The sequence below is a fragment of the Emydura macquarii genome, unplaced genomic scaffold, assembly GCF_026122565.2.
Source record: "Emydura macquarii macquarii isolate MOO-44397 ecotype Brisbane River unplaced genomic scaffold, CSIRO-AGI_Emac_v2 contig_1263, whole genome shotgun sequence".
Classification (NCBI taxonomy): domain Eukaryota; kingdom Metazoa; phylum Chordata; order Testudines; family Chelidae; genus Emydura; species Emydura macquarii.
Genome location: NW_027131400.1, coordinates 7163190 through 7188863, shown reverse-complemented (window position 1 = coordinate 7188863; position 25674 = coordinate 7163190). Strand labels below are relative to the sequence as shown.

Sequence of the window (25674 nt, the reverse complement as noted above, 5' to 3'; positions counted from 1 at the left end):
TTCCTGTTTACTGAACCTTTTTGTAAAATGTTGTGTGTTGTACAATGTGCTAATGCATGTTTCCCGCTGCACTGAGAGGTCCTGAATCTGAATGTTGAAACATCATTTAAAATGGCACCAGGGTGCAAACTTCCATAGACAAAAATTGGAGACTAAAAGGATTTAATAATTTCAAATTCAGTGGGAACTGCTAGGTGCCTGGCACTTTTGAAAATTAGAAAACACAGTTAAGCAGCCTAAATGAAGATTTAGGAGCCTAATTTTAAGCAACCATTTCTGAAATTTTAAGCAACCATTTACCCTGATTGGTAAAGCTGTTTTATATGTTAAGGCAACACGAGCAATATAATGAAGGTGTTTATAATGCATTTTTATACAGTTGGGAGCCAGGATGAAATCAGCCTCCCGTCAGAGCAGCCTTGTAATCAGATAGAACGTTAGGGCCTGATTTTCAGAAATGTGTAAGCGACTGTATCCATTACATGACCATGCCATAAATAAATAACTATCAAGGTTTTGTGCATGCGATGGCTAATTATGGCATTAAATTATTAACTGCCAATATAGGGTTCCACCCCACACACACATACTCCTGTCCTCAGAGCATCTTTGGGTCTTTAAATAGGGCCCTCCATTTTTTACCAGCTCATTTTTACATCCACTATGAACTGCAAGCACAAAGTTGTGCCCTCAGATATGAAGGCTCATCGGAAAAATCAGGTTTAATGTTTAGTGGTGCTATTTTTACTTGGTTTTGCTCCTGATCTACAGGTTATTGCTTCTGGTTATTCTTTTTATGACACTGAAAGTTAATATATAACTAAGTGGGAAGTTTTCCATCTAGTGAACTTTTAGGTCAGCATTCAAATCAGCATCTGGAATAACATCAGACATCAACTAATCATCCCTTGACAGGTCAGTGTTAGGATAGCAGCCCAGGGCAAGCAAGAAAAACAAACAAACAAAGTCAAGACACTTTTGTGGTGGAGGTAGGAAAAGATCTGCTCTTTAGAAAAGCTTAAGAAATGCAATCTTATAGCAGTTTAATCATCATCTAACAGGCTTTTGACAGATGTCACGTAGTTGTGAAGCTGGCAGTGGACTATTGTTAAAAACACATTTAAGCAATGACATTAAAAAAATCTAAAATCAGTAAGCCATATTTTCCTCTGTCCACTGTACTATATTTCACATTGCCAGCCTAAGATGTGTGTTATTGACACATGATATTCGTTGCATGATACTGAGATAGCGATGTTGAGTGGTCAGCTTTGAGGGATAACTCTGTTTCTTGTTTTATGCATAACCCACCCTCAGGCTGCCCTCTACAAAGGGTTCCTGGACAGCAGGATTACAGAGGACTCCTACAGAACTGGATAAAGAATGATCGCCTTAAAATGAAATATTGAAACTAATCTATAGAATTCTAGATCAAGTATATAATTGCCAATTAGATTCTACATGGTTTAAAAATTACAGGAAAAGCATGTCATTCTCTACTAAATTATACAGGTTTTTAGAGTAATGTATATAGGAATCTTTTGGTTCAATACCTCACACATTCTATAAGATGTTTCCATATAAATAGAGGCTCAATTATGTTTATCCCAAAGGGCTTAAAAACCATACAACCACAGCAATAAAGAAAGTCTGTTTCTTGTACTATTTCCTGTTCAGACTCAGATTCATATTGAATTAATTTTAGCTGAGTGAAAAATCTGCAAACAGAGCTATTCTCATTGCCCATCTGCTGCACAGCCCACAAGGAGCAGACCTCAAGACTGGGAAATTGGGAACTGAATGTGTGGAGTGGGTGTATGGGCCACATAGAGTATGGAGTTCTTCCAGGATTTGACACTGCCTATTAAATCTGTTACTGCAAAGTAAAATAGGCCATAGCCTCTTTGAAGAAAGTATAATGGAACCATTGTGCAGTCATAGGTCTCTTTAAATATTTTACTAAATTAAAGCAAGTCTTTGTTTCAATTATTTATCTTGGAAATCTCTGAGGTACACTCTGACCCACTCCAACTATGCTTGGTATTCAGTAACAATCTCCTGAATTAGTCCTGCCCTAATAAAGCCAACTGGAGTTGTGGCTGGAGAATAAACTGGATTATATGAACAAATGCTGTTTTACACGCTGAATACCTAGCCATTCTTCTTACAGAAGGTTCTTATTAATTAGCCACTGTCTCCAAGGGATCAGTGACCTTGCAGATTGTTGTTGAGTACAATCTTTTTGAAGTTCTGTTTATTTCTCTCTCTCTCTGCTTCCATCTCCTTTGTATCTTTTCTTTTCCTGTGAAATGTGGAATGAATTCCACCAACTAGGTCATCTAAAAAGTAAACAGTGCTAAAAATGGCAAGAGCCGCTTGCTAAGAGTCCTACTTCAATGAGAAAAAGAAATAAAGATCACGTGGAGAGATCTGAACTTTGTTTAAAAAAAAAAATAGTACTTTGATATCTCAGAAGAGCATACATGCCACACATCTACTGTCCTGCCATGGGAATAGCTTGATCTGCTGAAAGCAGATGCAATAATTTTGGCTTATTAATTAACCCTTCCTTCACTCTACATGAATTTAGTATAATTAAGTCCAAGGCAGCTTTTGTCAAGTTTGCACTACTCTCTCCATAACTGTTTACATCAGCCTTTTAATGTCCTTTTTATTTCTGTTATTAAATAAGGGCTAAAAATATTGACACATATTCATGAGATATAGATGTTTAAAAATACACATACACGTATGTGCGCATGCACATGCATGCATGTACACTGAGGCACACTGACACAAAGGCCATGTTATTCCCTACACTGTGTCTCTATCTTTGGCCATAAAAAGGCGAGGAGGACCTCTGTCTCACTTGCCTGAGAATTTGCAAAAAGTCCTTTGTGGGTCGAGGGACCCATGCAAGGGGGAAAAGGGAGGTGCAGGGCTCAGAATGGGTAGCCTTGCACCATCCTCATCATGAAGGGAAATCTGTAGGAAAGATAAAACTGCATTAACTTTCCTCTGTACAGAACCCCTCTATGCTATGAAACTGCCCTTTAAGGCGATCTGGGGGTTGCCATCTTGTAGTGTGTGTCTGTGTGTGTGTGTGTGTGTGTGTGTGGGGGGGGGGGGGGGGGGGGGGGGGGGGGGTCATGCAATTGTGCCTCAGGGAGGTGGGAAAAGCAGTAGGAGGGTCTCACAGCAAATTTGGAGGCACATTGTCTAAGTGCTTGTGTTTTTCCTGAGTTCCATTCAGTTTAGGGGTCAAACTGTCTACTACTTCAATTGGTTTAGAACATGGAGAAAACCCTGCCCACTCAAATCCTCTGGAGAAAACTCCATGAGGGGAATATCAATGAGTTTTCCTTTTGCCATAGGTTTTCCGGCATCAGGGGGTTGATAGTATGGTTGCATCCTTCGTTTGTGTCTGCCTGTCAGACAGCAAATACATGGATGATGTTTGTAAACCCATAGCCAGCTTTTAGTAAAACAATTAAAATCAGCAGGGATTTTTGTTTGACACGTTGGTCCTGACAGTAATCACCTTTTTTTTGTATTTCAACAGTATAATATGATGTGCCATATCGATGCACTACAATATATGTGTAAGAAAAAGTTGTTTTTCTAGGATGAAATGACGATTCAAAAGTTTATTGTAGGTGGTCCATAGCTAAGGTTGCCCAATACTTCCCCTCTGTGAGACCATGTTTTCAGTTGCTTATCATTTTACCAAATATTAACCATTTAGGTTGAAAATTTCCAGGCCAGATGTCAGCCTCAGACTGATTTTTGCTGTTGTTCTTGGTAATGAAAGTTTCAGCTAAAATAGTTCAGTCACTTCTGAGACTGAGGGCAAGGAAAATATACTGTTTTGCCCATGCTAAAAAAATGCTTGCAGTTGCAACTATTTCATTGAGAAGATCTAGCACCTCCATGGTTTTGAGACAGGACTTTGAAATTTGGCAGGGGAGTTGCCATGGTGCCAATGCCTTTTGCCATTCCTATGAATATTTGCCCAGATTAGCCAAGTTATAAACTTCTGAGACATCACAGTTCGCACATGCTCCGTAGAGACTTATTAAGAGTTTGGAAGCTAAATTCCCTGAAGTGTCTAGCTGCCGTGAGCACGCTCAGCCTCTCAAATCTATGTATACATTGACCAGAATAAGCACACATCAGTCCCACAGAGCGTGCTCCAGGACAGGGGCTTAGTAGGACTCATGCAAATAGCACGTGATCATGTAACTCAGCGATACTCAGACCACACTGTGGCTCTTGAGCCACAAGTGGCTCTCTAATGCGTCTCCTGCGGCTCTTTGCAGCACATGATATTAAAACACTGTGATTTCATTATTAACCAGTCTAAGTTATTAACCAATCAGATGCTTTTACTAGATTATTAACCAATTAAGTTATCAACTTGCATTAAGTTATTAACTTATTTGCTGTGAGAAGAATATATATACATATAAAAAAAACTAAATATTTCCCGTCATTCACACTACTGTGGGTCTTTTGGGTAATGTTGATTACTAATTTGGCTCCTGAACTACTGAGGTCAAAGGGTAAGTCTGCACTGCCGGAGCTGCATCAAACTCCACGGATTGATGCAGTGGGATCGATTGAACAGGCAGTGGAGACCCACACAATCGATCCCGGAAGTGTTCTCCAGCTGACTCAGTAAATCCACTGTCCCGAAAAGAGTAACACTGTGTTGACTGGTGGGCGTCTCCTGTCAACGCAGTGCAGTGGAGATGCTGCGGTAAGGGAACTTTAGTAAGTTGACGAGAGATATGCAAGTTTCAGAACGTAGCTTGCATACCTCCCATCAATGCCGGCAGCAGTGTAGACCAGGCCTGCATATCATTGATGTAATTAAAGACTGCACCATAATGCATACACACACAGGCAAAATATTATACTGGCATTTTCTAACTTTTGCTTATTTTTGCAATCTTCATGTTCTTATAATATAACTTTTTTTGGATGAAATAAAGTGAGTGAATGCGTGTATATTAGTTAGACTCAAAAAGCAAAGTTCAGAGCTGCTTCCATACTGGATTGTTCCCTGAGCTCAAGGATCTGGGTTTGTAGTTCATCCATTGTAAATATATGTATATTTTATCACTCAGATATTTACAGCATATGCATGCATATTTGTATATCTAAAATACATATATACCATGATCCCCAAGCAAGAAGCTATACATTGTTGTGCAGCCCCTGGAATAGCCCTAAGAGGCAGACTGTGACCCAGAATCACAGTCTATCACCCTGTTTCCTCCTGCTCAATGTGGGAGATTTTCTGTACCAGATCTAAACTGAGTTCAGTGTACCTCTCCTTCTGGGCAGGCGTAGATAGTTTCTGGGGTATGGAAGGGATCCAGACATGGACCAGCTCTACCTGTGAGTCACTGAGGGGCTGTCCTGTCCAAGCACATTAAGAGTTGAATTCATTTTCCCTCTTTTTTAATTATGGGCTAGATCCAAGAAAGAAAATGAAATCCAACTGGCTTCTGTGGTTCTTGGATCGTTTCACAAGGCCAGATGATTTTTCAGATTCCATGGCACATGAGCCAGACAGATATATATATATTTTACATTTAATTTAGTCCTATGTAACTATACATTTAACCCTATAGCACTCTGAAATGTCAAGCTCCAAAGAGCATTAGTGATTATTGTTATTGTTATAATTTTTATCACCGTAGCATGTAGGAGCCCCAGTCACATACCAGGACCCCGCTGTGCTATGCACTGTACAAATACAGAACAAAGAGATAGTCTCTTCCTTAATCTCACTGTTCTAACACATCCCTGGGCACCAAATCAAGGTCCCTGTGTACCATGTTAGAAAAATGACCTATACAGAAAGGGGTCCGTGGGAGACAAAGGAAATGTAACATTGCCCAAAGATCAACCATACAGAGGGGCTGCAAAGCTGCTCAATGGCTACAGAAGAGAGGGTTTGGCTGGCCTGGTTAAGGACACAGCAGCTGTCAGCAGATGTTGATCTTTTAATGGTGACTGCTGTATCTCAAAACCACACTGTTTTTCAGAGGACACACAGCAGGCTCAGAATGGAATTATCAACCTAAAATACTGTCATTTTCATTCCATTTTAAAATGCCAAAAACTATTCTGCTGCTAATAAAATGGTTTAACATTGCTTAGGGCTAGATCCTGTAATGGCTTTAAAGCCCTGAGGAGTTGGGAGAGCAGCCGGAGAGATTGTGTCACAGTATTATCTTTGTCCACTCTTATTTCAAACATCACAAGTGACTGGGCTTCCACACTTTCTCTTGGGAGATTTTTGCATTGTCTACCAGATATCACTGTTCGAATGGTTCTGTGGATAATCAATCTGAATTTGCCTTTTTAAAATTTCATTTAATTGTTGCTTGTACCATGACCAGGTAGGATTTTCAAAAAAATGTTCAGCTTTTGGTCTAACTCTGCTCCCACTAAAGTCAACGGGAACCTCTCCCCCTCCATTGACTTCAATGGGAGCAGGGTTAGAAGGTTCTTTAACTTTCCTTTCTTTACTTATTTTTTGCTACATGTATACATCCTTCAAATATTTATATATCGCTATCTTGGTCTCCCCCCCACAGGTTACTAAATCTGGCAATCTGAAACCTTGAATATGACAATCAGTCCCTCAAAGGCTAAAGCTGCCTTGTGCACCTGATATAAATGCAAAACAAATGTCATCAATGCTACATGTTTTTAGGGGACACCATCTCTCTCTCTCTCTCTCTCTCTCATTTTTCCTCCCAACCAAAACACAAACATTAAGACTACCATCAGCAAGGCTTTAATAATACAAAATAAAGATAAAAGCTCACATCAAGTATTTCCTTGTTGGCTTTTGGGGATGTAGCCTCCCTTAATTCCTTAATCGCAACAGGAATTTTAACCTTCTCTCCTTCCGGAATCCAGAGCCCCTATAAAATAAGAAGAAAGGTTAGCTAGGTCCTTTATTCCGATGATTCACTATCATTAAGATAATTGCACATGCACGTTTTTACAGTAATGTGTACGGTGTTTTCAGACCAGACTGAAATATTCCAGGCAATAACTAGGGGAGGCTGAACAAAGAAGGAATATAGCAGTCCCTTCTCTCTGGAGGGTTGAATTGAATCCTGTTAATAGAACGGCCTCTGTCTCAATCTCTTGGGCCTGATTTTCAAATGCATGCAAGTGCAGTTACCTTGAGTCACGTGTGCAAAGAGCCCAGAAGATGCACAAACAGCAATGTGTGTACATACATCTAATTAGTGCTAAAAACATGGCAAGTGTACATGTAACTTGGACATATTTGGACATTATTAGTCTTTGCCGAACTCATTTTTACTACATTGATTATTGTGTCACTTCTGATTTATAAGCTGCTGGATGATGGGAATCAGGATTTTCTCACGTGAAACTAGATTTCAGGCAGCCTGTTCCAAGGGTTATACAATAATCTAGTCCTTAATACATATTATGAGAAGTAAATTCATGTCAGAATGGTTTCTTTTTGACCATCTATAGCATTAGAAGGTCATTTAGGCAGAGGAGTGTTTGGGGTCAAAAGGGAGATCTTCAAAAGCACACAAAGGACTTAAGAGCACAAGGGCTATTGAAAAACAATGGGACTTCTGCTCCTAAATTTCTTAGGCACATTTGAAAATCTTCCCACAAGTGTCTAAACTTAAATTTGATAAGTAAATTTATATTTTACATTTCTGTACCAAATGATGTAAAACAACCCTGAAGTTTCCTCATTGAGAAGTCTTTTAGAGAGATACGCTTTAGAGGAGGAGGAATAATGGGTGTATGTGGGGAGAGGGTAGATGGGGGAATCATTTTGCACAACAACAATACAACAGAAAAGATCCAGTTGCTTTTCTGTAACTCTGTGTAGTTCTTTTGACCCAATGAAAGTGATCCAAATATAAAAAAAGATGCAAAAGACAAAAATTCTGCTTAGCACAGTAGACTGAGTTGGCCATACTCGGATTTCTCTTCTTAACATTTTAACATCCCTAAGACAGCATTTCTAGCAGTGGTACTTTTTAAATAGACACATCGGCTCTATATTCAGCTGTATGGCTCTCATAACATCTTATGCAAAACTTCTCATGCTGTCTCTCTTTCTCAGACACACCTACAGATTTCACACACTTACCTTACCGGGTCCAAGCTAAAGATGATTTGAAAAAAATCAGACAAAAAAACTATGTTTTCAACTTCCTATGCATGCACTATTTAGATGGCTTTGTGTGTGTCATGAGAAAAACACGGTGGTCTTACCTTATAAACAGTACCAAAAGCTCCAGAGCCTAGAACTTTGACCTTTTTAATTTCTGTTTCCTTTAGAATCCTCAGAAGAGCTTGGTTTGGCGCCTCACCACTGGGTGTTAGAGGTTCAACAAGCTATTGTATACAAAGAAATTGGAATTTAGAAAGATATACTGTAGAGGAGGAAAGCAAGGAGCACACACTATTGAAACTAAGCAAAAACTGTTTCTAATAATGCAAATTTTGTCCCCTGTGAAGAATACATGGGGCAAATTTTGTTCTGATTTACAGTAATGAAAATCTGGAGTATCTTCAGAGTTCATGACTTCAGTAGAGTTCCTCCAGATTTACATCTGTGTAAATGAGACAAGAATGAATCCATGGAATTTTTACTCAAGATTTACATAGCATAAGTGAGAGCAGAATGTGATCTGTCATGGCAACTGAAATTTTAAAAGACAGTGGAGAGAGGTTATTGTTCATTTTAAGATGTAAAATTTAAATCCTTAAAACATGTGCATAATGCTGACCAGTTTAATTACCATATATTCTAAAAGAGCTTCAGGACTTTTATCAATTAACTTTGCAAAAACTAGTGAGGGAAGCAGGGCCTTCAATAGAACTGTGAATACAATTTGCTAGTAGCTTATTAAAACTGGATTGGAACGAGAAAGGGATGAGTCATACCTAATTTGTTTTGATCCTGGATAATGCATTTTGGTGCATGTAAATTACCCAGAGGATAATTCTATAAACCATATGAAGTCTAGACCATATAGTGTATAAAGTTTAGTAAAAGAAGCATGAAAGCCCAGTTCTCATCCAGCATGGTGAACAGATTGCTTTGCAATGGCTTTAAGTGGAGATTTCTATTTTCAGGATGACATTGCTGTCCATGTGAAGTGGTTGGTATGAGTAAGCTCTCAGGTTATCACTCTCTGCACTGAACATACTGTAGTCAATAGTTTTTCACTATTGTTTAATTCAAGTTTAGTGAGCAGTGGTACTCCAGAAAAAGACTTAAGTGGAACAGGGGCAACTGATGGTAGCGTTGGCTCAGTCCATAAAATTTTGTTGAGGATGTGTGCACCAGAACAGAATCCAGCTTAGTGTCCGAGAGCTGTGTTGGCTCTGCGCCACTAACAGGTGTAATGAGTAGTAAAACAGACAAAACCCCCTTATTTTTGTCACTAGTGTCAGACAACCAGACAATACAGGGTAAAAATTTTAAAAGCACCTAAGAGACTCAGAAGCCTAATACCCAATAACTTTCAGTGGAAAATAGGCACCTAACTCACCTATGGGTTACTGCAATTTTTATCCACAGAGTCAGATCTGAGATTAAGTAATATGGCTAGAGCCCTGAGCAGACACAAAATTTGTATCCACAATCCGCAAAAATGATCCCTGAATATCTGCAGATTTGCAGTGCTTTAGATATAAAATTTAGATCCACATTCATCCGTGTTCCGCAAAAATGGTCTGCAGATATCCATATCTGCAGATACAGATATCTGTGGTATAAAGTGGATATCCGCAGATTTGCAGGGCTCTAAATATGGTGTCATATTTACACAATCACTTTTCAGAGTAGAACTGCAGATAACATGTTATCCAGAAAAAGTCCTGTTAAACCAAAAAGCAGGTAATATTGTACTTTATTTCCGTGCTAGGCGGAGGTCAGAGCCCCTGTACTTTCACCCAATAAAACAGCTCTTTCTGAGATACTGTAGCACACCAATAAAGTTAGTCAATATATTTAGAAATTGTTTAGAACACTTACCTCCCTTTCCTGAAGCAGCCTGCGCAATGTACGCTTTCTAACAATGTGGCGTCTGCGCATGAAAAGTCCTATGCCCAAGGCTATCACAACCAAACAAAGGATACTTCCAACAATACCAGCTGCAATGGATGGGATTTTGGAGCTAGAGGACAAAATAGATGGGGAAAGAAGTCTGTTTTGGTATAAGAAATAACCAACAGTCTATTTTTAATACAGCATTCCATATTAGAAATGTGGTCAATCTATAGCTTCCGGCTTCAGTTTCATTTTGGTCTGCCTATGTTCAAGTAACGTGGGTGTCAATATTGTAAGTTTTTTCATTCAGTGTTGGTGGCTCTTTATGCAAAGCTGGTTGTTTTTTCCTAAAGCTTCAAAATGGTTTCAGTTGCAGGTTTGAAACAATTTTTATTTTTTTCCAAATGCTTTCATTAAACCATTAGAGAAACCATTTTTTAACATTTTTATTCACTGAAAACAGGGAGTCAAAAACATTTTCAATAAAAATTTAGAGTAAACGTTGTGAAAAAATGAGAATTTTTGAAAAAGTCAACAGTTTTTGCATGAATTTTTTTTATTAAAAAGACCATTCTTCAATGAAAAAGCTTCATTAGAAAATTTTTGACCTAGTCTACGGGAGGTATTTAACCTCTTGATTCCTTTCCTCCAGCCTTTTATTGTTCAGGATTTTAAAAGTTATCAAAGCCATAAAGTGTGCTTCAGTCTTAATTAGCCAAACTCATGTATTTCTCACGCTAATCTGGGATCTGGGAACCATTACTTTCACTCTCTGTATATCATTGTATCCACTCAGACAGGTTTAAAAGAGTTTTGAAGAGGTCCTGTACAATAAGCCCCACACTGGATGGTGGTTTACATGGTCTGTCTGTCTTGGGGACTTTAAAAGAGTCATTTCAATACAAAATAAGGACAGAATTCTGTCCCAGATCCTCACAAAGGATCTCACCTCAGAAACTATGCCCTTCAAATGTACGGCTCTCCCCACTGACAGTAACAGGAGTTCCATACAGGGCCGGCCTTATGGGTGGGTGACATGAGGGACTGCCCAGGGCGCCGTGGTCAAGAGGATGTTAATTCGCCTCAGCAAGTGCAGCGGCAGCTCCTTTGGCTCCCCTGGGTGCGGCGCAACTGCTAGGGTCTAATGCGAGGGAGGGGAGCTGCCATGCCTGCCTGGCCGTGGGGGGTTTGGGAGGGGCAGGGCTGCGGAGCCTTGCTCCCCGCTCCAGCTGCTCCTCCTGCTGCCACCACCGCTGTGCACTCAGGCCAGCTGTCAGGGGCTGCACATGGCTGCACGCAGGGGTGCTGGAGCGATTTGTATGGTGCAGGGGCTGAGAGAGCCATTGAACCAAAACTGTCAACCCTGTGCATGATAGAAACCACTTCAAGCCAGGGACTGTGGCAGCACCCCTAGTTCCAGGACCTGTGGCTCCACAACCCTGCTCCCTCCCCAGGATATGCTGCCTTCCGCAGCCCGATGGCAAATGGGAGCCAGGACACCCAGAGCCCCAAGCCACAGGTAGTCCCCTGCTCCTCTCACCTGCTCCAGCCTGGATGGCAGCGAGGAAGCCGCCTCTGCTTGAGCCAAGAGGTGGGATAACACCTCCCTGCCCCCTCCTAGGAGATCTTCCCCCTCTGGCCTCCCACACAGAATCTGTCCCAAGGTTTGTCCCTCTGCCTGTTCATCTAGGGGATGAGTGACAGGGGGGAAGGAGAGGAGACAGCTACACACCATTGCAGAGCAGGAGCCGGGGAGGGGAGAAGGAAGGAGAGAGCCCTGTTAGAAACCAGAGCCCCCAGGCTCTGTCCCAATCCTGGGGGTGGAGGAGATTCCCCTGTGTGGAATGGCACTGCAGACCAGTATGGGAGTGGGGCTCAGGGCACCTGGGCAGGCGCAGCCAGGGGAAGGCCAACTATATCATGAATGACAAGGAATGCAATAATTACCCTAATGGACAGCCTTCAAGACCTGGTCCTTTGCACCTGTAAAAACAATAATTACAAGTATATATTAGTGCTAGCACATACTCTCTCATACTCTGGAGTAACTGTATTGTCATTCACAACTGACCTTTTTAAAAGCTGTCTGAATATTAACATTCTGATTAATAATTAAAACCTTTTTGGAAGTATTATTTTGACAGCTTTGCTGCAGAATGAAGGTTCCCAGGCTATGGTGTACAATATATTCAGTTGAAAGGACAACTAATGAATGCTGATCTATGAACAAGAAAGAATACAGGCAAGGCATATATGCACAGTATTTGAATGCATCGTGAATCTTCAACTCATGTTTTCCAATACCTCTGAAGTCTCTACAAGCGCTGCCTTATTCAACAACTTCAAAAGAGCTGACTTGATCATCCATATCCTGGGGGTGCACAAAACAACTGATCACAAAGAGACAGCTGTTTGGTGGCCTGTGTGAAAGGAGTTAGTGATCTTGCTCTGAGCGGGCAAGTGTTCACGGTGACGGGTTGACCCTTTTGTTAATGGGGAGGCAAAGGACTGAATATGTCTGGAGACCGAACTAACCTCTGACTAGGGGTGATCCTTCATACAAGGCATGCGTCTATGAGGAAAAGCCTGAACTGCTGCTTACCATGCTATGCAGTACGTGTTTCATGGATCAGTAAAGGACTTCAGTCCACAGGTCTTCTAGTTATATGGAAAACATAACTAGCAGACATCTCATCAGTGATTGGTGTTTGGTTGCACTATTCTACCACTGGGTGCACTATTCTTGTAAGAATCCAGGGTATATTTTATTGAAGCTCTAATATCTGGCATTATTGACATTTAGTAGATTTATGATAGAGCGTATATGCCAGGGCACAGTAGTATGTGGAATCCTTCCATGAATCAGTCATTTCATCCCGCGTATCAGTTTAAATACACACCACTTTCTGGTGCCTTAAATTCACTTTGGTATGCAGTGTACACTGCACACTGTAGCTACAATTTGACGATGAAAATACAGTGATCATGTGTGTGTCACGTTACAACTGGAAGCGCCAGAGCATGAGATGCCAAAAACATTCCAAGAACAACTCCTGAGCAGTAAGATGTGTGTCCCTCCTGGGAACTGTGGTCTTTGTGGTATCCACCCAGGACAGGACAGGACAGGACAGCAGGAACACTTGCATCAATTATGAAAAACGGAGCCGAGCAAGGAGAAGAGTCGAGTCCAGTCTGGGGCTTCTGCCTCCCTCTCTTACAGAAAATACATCATTTCAAAGCAGACACAGGGGAGGTCAAGCAGGAGATAAGGAGTAAGCCAGGGTCAAGAGTGCAGATCTGAATTTCCTTAGTAGGAAAGAGGAGAAAGAGCCATTTTAAAATGGCAGGTGGAGATGGAGAATTTATTCCATAAATTATTCTAAGCCTTTGGTGGAGGGAGGCTACTGCTCATTTTCTTGAGGCTATTTAGGTTTTTCTGATCTTTCCTTGTGTTTTCAGTGCCAACGCAGTGCAGCAGGGCCCAGAGTATGAAAGGTCTGGTGAGTGAATTGAGCTCCCATGTAAGAATTTGCATCTTGGTGTCCAGCACACACTTCAACTATTTTGCATACTGGTTCCTGAAGCCTGTGTGTCCCTTGCCAGTGTGCTTCATCTGGTTATGGTTTTCTTTGTTCAGTTGTATAACTAAACATAACAACTCTGTGTGCGTGGAGCAGGATTGAGGGGATATCTGTGCATGTGGAGAACATGCATGAGATTCACAGAGCTTCTCCTTTAGGTCAGTTGACAAAACATTTGCCTAGGATGCAAGCTCTAGTCCCCACCACTCTCTAACACCTCTCTAAATGAACATTTAAGTGAAAAGGTGCATCACACCCCCTCTTCCGATGTAGCCGTGCAAATAAATCCTATTATTTCAGGCCACCAGCATAATCTTCTGAAGAGCATTTCTTTTACAAACTTCCAATTTCCATGCTCATGTCATTCTGAACAGCCCTCCAAATGGTTTTCATCTCAAAAGAAGTTGCCGGGTGCAGACTGTATTATTCTGAACAAAGGAGACGCTCCCTAATGCCCATAGTCAAAGCCAAAAAGTCATTTCTTAGATTAGAAACTAGAGGCTGAAAAAGGGGCTTAGATTTTCATCTGTGGCCTTTAGTCTGGTTCTCCATACAAATCCATCAATACGAAGGCCACCAAGATCAAGTTAAAAGATGTTTGGGGAGGAAAATGATGGATCTGATTGTGCTTTTCAAATCCCCTGTGATTTTCTGATTCATTTCACAAATCAAAGGAGAAGAACAGCACATAATAAATATCCACCCCAGTCTAAATATAACCATCTTTTTTTAATGTGGAATTACGATGACACCTAACAGAAGTAACCTATGTATTATGGAATCTAAAATATCACTTTTTCCATTCTTGAATTATTTTTCCTCTACTCCTTACAGAAACTAAAATGAGAAATGTGACCTTGTATTATAAACTGTCTGGGGATCTTAGATATTTATTAGCCTGAACCTAATGGCAGTTGTACTCTGAAATATCTCTCTGCTATCCACTTACTATAAAATTAGTGCTGAGCACAGTCCCTGAAACGAATGTATCCTGGTGCTATCCGAAACTCAATTTTTCATCTGTCTGCATAAATATAAATTGTCTTGGTGCAGACACAGCTATTTATTTCCCAGTTCCATCAAGATTTTAACAACTTTCTCCTCAACCCACCATTTCTAATTTGATGTAATATAGCCAGATTGTTATGACAGATTGCCTTTCAGAGGAGACTCAGAATGTAACAGAACAGGTTACCTCACAGTCATGAATTAAATGGGAAACCACTGGGCTTTTGTAAAGCCTTAAAAGACCTTTCCTCTGTCCTTTCTTTTTCATTAGTCTTCTAAATGACAGGAAACTATGTCCCACAAATGCAATGGCTGCAAAAATTATTTTTGGGCATTTAACATGAATGATCTCAGAATTTATAAATCAGTAGTAACTAAATTTGTAGGGAGGACCTATTAGTGATGAAACTAATCACTGTTAATTACACTTCTGCTTCTCTCGCTTTATAGTTCTTGCTGCGCTACTACACCAATCGCGATTAAATTTACTTATAGTACTCTGAGAAAATAATGAGGGAAATCCAAATCATGCATGTTTGAGAGATTAATCATGTTAATGTGTTTCATTAGTTGTTGGAGGTATAACGTTGTTAATTCCAGGGCTTTGGGCAGCTACTCTCTCTTCAAACCTTACTTTCTCAGCTGTACTTGGAAACAGAGACTATGGCTATGTCTACACTGCAGAGTGAAGTCGATCTACCAAAAATCGACTTTCACCCGCCGATTTTTAGAAGTCGCTGGAGCATGCACACACATTCCTTGCGCTGGGCTTGTGTGTCCACACTTGGCATGCTTGTTTTGACATTGAAAGCAGTACACTGTGAGTTGCTATCCTACAGTGCAACTAGCCGCGGGAGCTGTTGAGACGAGTTTCATTGTCCCATGATGCAAAGCTCCATCGTGCCCCAAACAAACAGGAAATGGGTTTTTGCACCGGCTGCCGATCCTCCTGAAGCTCCACAAGCCGCCTGAGCATGTCTCTCTGCTCACGCGTGATCCTCAGCATCTCCTGCTGGGTACTGAGCTAATGCTGCTGCATCACTCTTCAATTCTCCATGTCCATGTTCTGGGACAGGGTCAACCGCCACGCTCGGAGCTCTGGATCAGTGGCCGCGGAGGCATTCATGAGCTCTCCAAAAATATTGTTCCGTGATTTCTTTTTCCTCTTTCTGATCTGCTATAGTCTTTTTGCAGCAGTTCTCAAAAGGGGGGACCAGGCCAAGGTGTCTACAGAAATGCACAACATTGCCATTGTTAGGAGACCCTATTTAACTGACTCAGTAGGACAATATAAAGTGGTCTAGAGAGGTAGATGGTATCGGCTGTCCTTTTGAGAGGGCTGAGCTGGGCACCACAGTAATTAATATGACCATTTTGGGACAAGGCTGCACAGTGCTGAGGACAGTGAGGGCGGATCATTCCCAGAAAACTAGATCTGCTATTCCCTAGGTGACCCTGAGCAATATCAGTCTCCTGAAGGTAACGCAGGAGGAAAGGGAAGATTTGCTGCACGCAGCGGGGTATCAGCCTGGCCCTTATGCTGCTATGCTGTGTTCCGCCATGATGCCGGCTCACTTGATTGCAGAGTGGCATGGCAAAGTATCCTACCGTGGAGGAAGGAACAAGGCTGCCCTCCCCCAAAACCTTGTGTAAAGGATAACAGATTACCTACATGAAAGTTTCCTTGAGATATCAACGGATGTTTCTCGGAGCATACCTCTGCACATAAATAATCTATTCTGGGAGTAACCCCCCAGCAAAGTCCGTTAAACCCCTGAAATCCCCTTTCCCCCTTTTAAAAGAATATAACTCCAAAGAGAAGAAGAAAAAAAAAACCTCACCATATGTGCCTTCTTCAGGATCATTATTGCTGTCTTGTGTGTTGCTGGACTGCTCTGGGGTCAAGAATAGGTCCTGACTGCCTGGGAGAACGGACACCCCGCTCTCCTGCACCCTGCTCCCATCCTCCTCCTCCTCCACGGAGTCCTCTTCATTCTCCCTGGACTGGGATCCAGCGGAGTATCAATGCTGCGTGGCAGCACCCTGGTGGGGTCACCACCCAGAATTGCATGCAGCTCATTGTAGAAGTGGCATGTTTTGGGAGAAGAGCCAGAACAGCTGTTAGCTTCCCTGGCTTTTTGATACGACTGCTGTAGCTCCTTGATCTCCACACGGCACTGCTGCACATCCCTGTTGTGCCCCTTCTCCAGCATGCCCTGGGATATCTTCCCATAAATGTCCAAATTTCTTTTGCTGGCTCAGACCTGAGCCATAATGGACTCCTCGCCCCACATACTGATGAGATCTAAGACCTCTGGTCGACTCCATGCTGGAGTGCATTTAAGCGCAGTAGTAGCCATGACGAGTTCAGCTACAAAGCTGTCTTCACGCTGTCTGCACAAGAAATGAACATTCAAATTTTCCTGGGGCATGAGGGGCGGGGCCATTTCCTGTTTGCGTGGCCACGTAACAGCAGAGCACGAATGTCCAGAGCGGTCACAACGGGGCATTATGGGATACCTCCCAGAGGTCATTAACATCGAATTATGTTACGCTCTGTCTACACTGATGCAAAATCGACCCATTAAATTCGATTTATGCACTACGCCACTTGCGGAGGTGGTTTTATTATGTTGACTTTTGCCACACTTTAAGTCTATGGAACTACCGTGCCAGTGTAGACACAGGCTTTAGGAGATCTACGTAAGTGATATTACATCAACCTCTGTTGCCAGTGTAGACCAGGCCAAAGAGAGTTAGTGCAGAAAAATTCCCAAGATGTTAGAGATAAAGGTGAAAGTGAAAGAGCCATTTGGGCTGAATAAGGGATAGCTACATTTTTCCGTTTGCCTTATGAAAAGTTGAACAAAGGTGAAATCCTCTAAAGCAAGTATAAAGAAAGAGAGAAATGATGAGTAAACAAACCCAGAGTAAAATGGAGAACATATGCTAAAGCCTGGAGAGTGGGCTGTCTCTTACTATGTATTTGGGCAGTGACTGCGCCCCAGTCTCAGTTGAGACCTCTTGGAGCTACTGTAATACAAACAAACAACTGAAAACGTACTCCACCTCACTCAAATCACAGATGAATCTGAACATTAGTGTTCATGCACTGCCTTAATATGTCATATGGTAGAATAAGCATTCTTGCCTCAGTATACATTAACCCTTATGGTTTTGCCATCTTAGATCCATCTACAGCTCAAGCCAGCTGAAAAGCTGAGACTTCTGGTGAAATTCAAACTGCTCAAAGCTCAGTGCTGAGGACACAAAAAGCCGTTACATAACTGGCAGCTATATCCATGTCCAGTAACTTGCGTTACCCAAATGTATTATTCGTTGGACTTCAGTTTTCTGTTTTTCTACAGAACTACACAGTTAAAAGCTTTGTTTAGACATGGCTAACCATTGTACTGCTAAAGCGAACAGTTAAAATGGGCTGTAATACTTTGGTCTAGTTTTGGTTGTTGGGTATGCAGGCGCTGGTGGCGGCCTGTGATATACAGGAGGTCAGACTAGATGATCTAGTGGCTCTGTGATGCTATGCTTTCACATGGCCAATTGTGTAACCATGACATTGGTTTACTGTGGCCCAATTTCAATCAATGGGAACTAACGATAATGGTAACCTGGAGAGCCATTTTTCAACTAAGATCATTCATTCTACGATTGAAAAGCACCAACAGCCCTTGTCTATAATCTTAATAAAACACATATTACTGTCACAGATGTAAACTGAAAAACATTGCACTGAATTCCATGAATACTTCAAACACACCAGGTGACTTAGGGCATGTCTACATGGGGAAAAAGCCCACAGTATATGATGCGCGTTAATTTCCTATGTGTCTTTGCATGCCTGAGCTTAATGAATTTTGAAAATATACTAAACTAAGCTGTCTGAGGACACAGTTAGTGCTCAGGAAGTGTCCACATGGGGATCTAGTGTGGACTAGCTTGTGCGCTTTACCTTCACACCCTAGCTTACTGCACACTAACTTCTCCGTGTAAACATGCCCTTAGCTCCAAGTCATCTATGAAGTGATAGTGTAGCCTATTTAACCCCTTTCCTTTCTTTCTCTCCATGAATGTATGGGTTCATGCCTTGTCAAAAGCAGGCAGGGAGGTAGATGAACACATGAGGAGGACATGAAACTTGGGCCAAATGGCAACCTGAACCTAGAAATAGTGCAGTATATAAACCTTCTTTTAGCTAATTTATGTGAGCATATGAGGTAAGATTTCCACTACTATAGAGGAAAAGCCCTTTGGGGAAAAACAACCAATGAGAGAGCATTCTTTGAAAACAATGCAGGACAAGAGTCAAATTTCAAACCCTGTCCCTCACTTCTTTGCATCTAAAGTAAGCATACTAGTACAAATGTATGAAGGGACCCAATTCCAATGTTGTTATCCCTCAGGACATAGTCTATTATAACACAGTATGAAACACAATTCAGTATAGTTGGGTCTCTGAACTATGCTAACGTCTTGGACAGTCCATGACTGTACCACAAACTGTGTTTGTCACCAGGCTTTGTCACATAGTTGAACTGATAGGGCAGACAGTTCCAACCCAAGTGATGGAATGGTGAAGTTTCCTGTTCTGTACACTCTCCCTGGTACACTCTGGTGTGGGCCACTGTTGGACACAGGATACTGGGCAAGATGGACCACACTCTGACTCAGTATGACAGCTCTTACGTTCTTACGCTGTTAGCATATGAAAAGAAATAAAACCTCTTGGAAGCGTTAAAATGCAGCGTATGCCTTAGACAATCTGTTGGTGTTTAGCTCCCAAAATATCAAAGATACATGAACAGCCTCTCATACTATCACATTAATCTTAAAGGAATGGGACATATATAGTATTCACGAGAAATACACGTTTATAAATGATCTCAGTCCACCAGGTGTCACTATTGCTCCAGACAAATACAGCTGACAAAGCACTGAACTGGTGGGAAAAAGGTAAATCATAAGGTAGGAAATTTGTAAAATTACAGAAAATTGAATTTTAAAAACAACCTTGTTTTAAGTCAGCTAAAACCATTTTCTCTGCCTTTTTTTTTTTTTTTTTTTTGGGGGGGGGGGGGCCTTTTCTGCAGATTAGAAGCACTACAGAACGGCACTTAGCTTACATTATCTGCAAATTCATCACATTTTTAGTTTTTAATTTTTTTTATCTGATGCCGTTACAATGAGGAAAAATCACAAGACAAATACTTTAGTCTGCCATTTCTGTGTAAGAAACCATTTTACCTACCCACGGGTACAATTCGGATGACAGAGTTGACACACTGAATTTTCATCTGCATATTTCCAGACTAAGGTATCATTTTCACCCAGAACTCCAGCCGGGCAGGATTTAACACAGTGAGGGCCATCTATATAGTGGGCACACTTCATGCAGTTGTCCGGACCCTGGATAAAGAGAAATAATTGTCTAATACATTTGCCCAAGCTATATATTGGCATATGCAAGAAGAGACTCTGGAGATAAATAAATGCATGCTTGATCATTTGAAATTCTAAACAATGTTTTATCCTGCTTTATTATCTAATACTTGCAAAGTTTTGCTTTGCTTGTATAATATGCTGTGTGAGATACAGCACCTGATGTTAAACTAAGTAAATATTTCTCCGGGTTTCATTGCTGTGTTCTTCCTGTTGTTGTTGTTGTAGTAATTTCCCTATTTTCTGCCCCAATAAAAACTTACATATTTGGTTTAATACTGTGAAAGATGCCCTGATAGCAAATAAATTTAAAATCAAAGGGCCTGATTTTCATCTAGTGTAAATCACCATTGCTCTATCAGAAATCAGATGAGGATCTGGCTCATAAAGCTTTTTGCTTCTCTAATGAAGAATAATAATCAAGAAACATTTCTTTCTTCCACTTCGAAGAAGAAAGGGAAACTGCATGAAAATAGAAAACCCCATCTTATTTCTAATCTTCTGAGCTTTTAGCTCAAGTTTGGATTAATTGCTCTGGCCATTTTCTGCAACATTGTTGTTTCTATTGAGATTGTGGCAGAACCCAAAATGACCTAGGTACTCTCCAAACAGAGGAACAAGTAGTCCAGGCAAAATTGCCTTTTCAGAAGGAGAAGCTGTGAGTGTTGTTGTGTTCATGAGAGTCAGAAGGAAGGCTGTTGTATGTCAGCAGAATATGACCTTTTAGTTTTATGATGCAAGTAAGCAATTAATCATGAACATGAAGAGACTATTCTAACTTCAAAAGAAAAACTTCCAGGCAACCTTGACAGCCTAGTTCATTGCCATGCAGGAGCCCCAGGCATGCTGCAAAAAGGACTGGGTTAGATCCTTAGCACTGACTGCAGTGGAGTGATATCAATGTATTCGTTATTATTATTTGTAGCATCTAGAAGCCCCACTCAAGGACTGGGGCCCTATTGTAGTCTGAGCACAGAACAATATGATGGCCCCTATCCCACAGAGGTTGCAATCTTAGTAGCTGTGCATCTGGCCCAGAGTTCTAAGCCAGACGTTCTCAACCTTTTTCTTTCTGAGGTGCCCCCAACATGCTATAAAAACTCCATGGCCTACCTGTGCCACAACAACTATTTTTCTGTATATAAAAGCCAGGGCTGGTGTTAAAAAGTAGCAAGCAGGGCAACTGGCCAAGGCCCCATGCAGGACATGGCAGGGCTCTGGCTTCAGCTTTTTGTTCTGAGCCCCAGCAAGTCTTACGCTGGCCCTGCTTGGTGAACCTCCTGAAACCTGCTCACAGACCCCGATTGAGAGCCACTGTTCTAAGCCATAAGGGGAGGAAGCAAGAACCTTGCATTACTGAACAGTGACTTTCTGACTGATGAAGGATGGGCAGTCAACCTGTGTCAAGATAGTGGCTGCAATGCAGGGTGGAGGAGGTTTCCAAGAGCGGGGATGTCAGGTGTGGGGAAGGAAGACAAGTGGATCCTTGACCCTCTGGCAGCAACATAGAAAATTCCCCTCACCCCTTTACTAAAAAAAGATATTGTGCTAATGGCTACAGTTGAATGGAAATATCCTGCAAAATAAACCTAAGGGACTACATTCAGCCCTGGGTGTAAAGTAGTACAACTCTCCATTGACTCTTACCCTCCAGGTTGAATTTGGTACAACTTGTAAAAAAAAGATGGAAGTTTGTTTTTCATAAAAAACAAGTTCGAGATTTCATAAAACAACAGTCTTAAAAATCTGAGAAGATAAAACCAACAAGGACTTCATATAAATTCAGAAAGTTCAAATAACTTTGGAAAGGTTGACTATAGTTTTTACGAACATTGAATACTTTGCACTTAAAAATTAATGCATCTCTTTTAATGTAATTGTGGTAGTGTGGGGACTTTGGTTTTAAATAAAAACTGCTGCTTTAATATTTTCCAATAAACATCTGCTGTTGATTAAATCTGATCTTTGGTCTTCAGAGGCAAAAAGTTAGTAAATTAATTCACTATTACCAACAGCTATCATTTATACAGTGCCCCAGAACCTAGCCTCCAAAGTGGGAAGTTTCATAATTTGTTTCTGATTATTTGTTCAATATCTAAGTATTTCTAATATGTTCACCATGTTACAGGGTCTCTACATGTACAAGTTTGTTAGGTCATATCTGTTCTTACAGGTCCTGTGCAGGTTGCATTGTACGCAGTTGAATTTTGCACCAGGCATTCTGGGTGACACTGAAGACATTCAGAGTCTTTTTCAAACTCTCTTGGCTCCCTGAAAAATAAAGAAAGGAATATAAGGAATACTTGACCATGTGTCAACTTCAAATTTACATTTCAGAGCCTCCACTACTTTTTCTGGTTTGGATATCTTAGGATGACTATAATATGAGGGGAGAGGATATCGGATGAACTGCTTGACTAGTCATAGCACATCAATATAGCTTGCTGAGAATAACATGGAAAAAGCTGACAATGTGGAAAATTTGGCTAATAGTGCCATACATGGCAAGCCAGATTTGTAAACTACAAATTATATTTTTTAATTTTTAAGATAATGAGGAAGAATATTCTCAAAAAATCTCCAAAACATTTTTAAAGCACTGCAGATCAGCAAAAATATTTCTAGTGATTTTGAGAATCTAAATAATAACCTAGAAAATTAAACAGAAATTGGCTGATAATTAGATTCATGCCCTTCCTACAATGCATAATTACTCTTTAAAATATGAAATCTGAGAACAGATGGTTTTGATAGCAATAAAGCTATTCCACTTCAAGTAACTGTGTTATTAATTAAACAAATCATCTCATCATTTGACACAAAAATGCCCAGATCTGCCCCGTAGGTCATAATAACCTGCTGGAGGGAACTCACTGGAGAAGACAACAGCTGCTGAACTGCAAATTGCTAGACAAATATAAACATTACGGACACCAGTGTAATGTAAATTAGTGTCATAATATTAATTATTCTTTAAAAGTCAAACAATCTTTAAAGAATTAGTAAAAAGGAAAGAGGAAAAATATGTCCATTGGTCATTCTATGGATGAGTAAACATTCTGTACTCTGTAAACACAGAGTGTTCAAAATCCTTCACTTTTGGGATCAGAGTAATACTTTCATGTTAGCTGTTTCTCTATCATATATATTACAAGTTTAAACAACTATGAGAATGCTCCTTTTTTAAGACACAAGGATACTTATAACGTTGCTAAACATAAGCCAAGCTGAAAGAATTATTTTGCCTGAAATTACTGGTCCTGGTGTACTGGGCCCAGTGTATTTAGGCTCATCTTGCCTCCACGCCGTTTTGTCAATAAAAGTGGGTAAAAACTGTATGGGCAAATTATTCACTTGGACCAGGCTCCCAGTAGTTTCAATAGGAGCCATTCATGGGCATCTGAGTGTAGATTTCAGCATGTGCCTAACTTTAAGTCCATTGAATTGTCCCATTGTAGTAAATGAGGCTAATCAGTAGATGAAACCATGGCCTCAGTGAAGTCAGTATCAAAATCCCATTGATTACAATGGGGTCACAACTAATATGCTTAAAGGCTGGGATTCTCAAAGGAGCCGGGAGGTAGGCCGCTTGATTTTCAATGGGGGTTGGGTGCTTAGCTCCCTTAAGCCCCTTTAAAATCCCAGTTTTCCCAGGGCATAGGGGAGTTATTCATGTAGATCCCCCACTTGATGTTGGAGTGCAGACTCCTAAGTATTCTTAGACAGAGAAGGGTATTTCTTCCTCCTTTTCTGTATTAAGGTACCACATTCAAACCAACATATTTGCAAAAATAACAACAACTGATAAAAACCAGGAATTCTAGTTGTATTTTCCCCTAGGGATGTTAATATATTTCTTCTGATATAGGAAAAAAACAAAAACAAAAACTTCTTACCCTTGCATAACATTGCATTTTTTCACACACTCCCTTTGGCGACTGAAATGCCGACAGGAAAAGCAATGGAAGGGTCCTGGACCCCAACAGCCTACTTCTGAGCATAAGGGATCACAAACATGTCCCGCAGCAGCTAAGAGAGACAGAGACAAACAATTGTCAGGCATTTCAAAGCGGGAGATGGAGAGTAATTACAGCTCCACAAATGACTCATTTCTGAGAACCAATTTCCCCAAATTAACCCAGAGTAGATATGAGAGTTACTGACAGAGTTACAGAGCATGAGGAGAAACATTCATACTTTTCTCTTGTTTTCAAAGCTTGAAATTAAATGCTTAAGTGACTGTTAGTTTTGCAATATAAGACACAAGCTGCTCTGTGGCTATTCATTAATCAGAAACAGATTCATCTGTTGTAAAGAAACCTATTCCTGAAATGGACATTAACATAAAACAAACCAATATGCTGCAGACAGACACAATAAGGGCCTGATCCAAAGTCCATAGAAGTCAATGGGAAACTCAGATTGAGCCCTGACTGAATGAGTCAAACATGTGGAGTTGGTACTTGCATCTTTGTCCTTCGGCTCCAAAACCACAAGCCTCTACAAGCTGAGCAATAGCAAAGCAGGTTTTACCTAGCTGTCAATCATTGTTAATCCTTTATCCTTCCTGTAGGCCAGCCACTAGAGCACAACATCGCGCGCGCGCACGCACGCACGCACACACAGAGTCCCTACAGTGCAAGTGACTGTGTTCAGAGGAGCACACCTGACCCCAGAGTTTTATCTTTTTATATTTCTCCCCCTTTGGGAGGTATGAATCGAGCCCCTGGGCCAGCATATGAGTAGGAAAAGTTGTTCGGAGCAAAACAGCCAGAATCTAGGTTCTGCATGGCAAATGCCTCATAATTTTGGGCTCATGAATCTCTGAGGCTTTGAGTGTGCTGAGACAGGGCAGCCTGAAGAAGCTCTTCAGTCAATATTCTCAGGGGTGAACCACTCCTCCTTTCCCCTAGGTTTACATTAGTACAGCATCATCCACAGCCTTCAACAGGCAACAGGTTAAATTCTGAGTCTGACCTTTCTTCCTCTCTGCCATGCAAGTGGGCAGAAATTGTCACAAACTCCAGGAGGTCACCATTTAAGCAGACATTCACATCTGCTACAACACCCATGCCTTACAACACTCAAAGCATCATACCCATATTCATTCTCAGTCACCTCAGATGAAATCCTGGCCCCATTAAAGTCAATGACAAAGCTCCCATTGACTTCAGTGGAGGCAAGATTTTCCCCCTGCCTTCCACAACAAACTCCCTTTCAGTTCCACTATATAACCAAACACAATGAAGACATCCATTTACTCACAATCACATCCAAATGCACAACCTCAACTCTTATCTCACACTTTCTCCTCTAGAAACAAGCATTATGAGCTTTGCCACTACAGGCAGGTCACTTATCTCAATCTCTCTGAGGGCAGAGTGAAGACTGTGTGTTTGATTAGGCTGTGAAGGATTGGGAGTTTGTATTTGTTATATGTTGTAATTGATGGGAGCTTGCTGTGGCATAGAGGAATGCGTGGTTACTGTAGTGTGGTGTGGTAAGACATGCGAGTTGAGGTGAATGCGACTATCAGCTTAACTGCTG

The 25674-nt window shown here is 41.1% G+C and overlaps 1 protein-coding gene across 5 annotated transcripts in view; it reads right to left on the bottom strand.

The window, feature by feature from the left end:
* The window catches only part of EGFR (epidermal growth factor receptor), a 218716-nt gene that overhangs the window by 24636 nt on the left and 168406 nt on the right, over nucleotides 1-25674 (bottom strand). For 4 of the 5 annotated variants that reach the window (XM_067550361.1, XM_067550363.1, XM_067550362.1 and 1 more), the window contains 7 exons: nucleotides 24024-24156; nucleotides 22299-22398; nucleotides 19937-20094; nucleotides 12029-12064; nucleotides 10067-10208; nucleotides 8296-8418; nucleotides 6846-6944 (listed from right to left, as the gene is read on the bottom strand). In XM_067550361.1, the coding sequence (XP_067406462.1) occupies nucleotides 6846-6944; nucleotides 8296-8418; nucleotides 10067-10208; nucleotides 12029-12064; nucleotides 19937-20094; nucleotides 22299-22398; nucleotides 24024-24156 (791 nt within the window). Of the gene's footprint in view, nucleotides 1-6845; nucleotides 6945-8295; nucleotides 8419-10066; nucleotides 10209-12028; nucleotides 12065-19936; nucleotides 20095-22245; nucleotides 22399-24023; nucleotides 24157-25674 lie in introns of those variants that run through there. The other variant, XM_067550365.1, reaches the window with a different exon arrangement.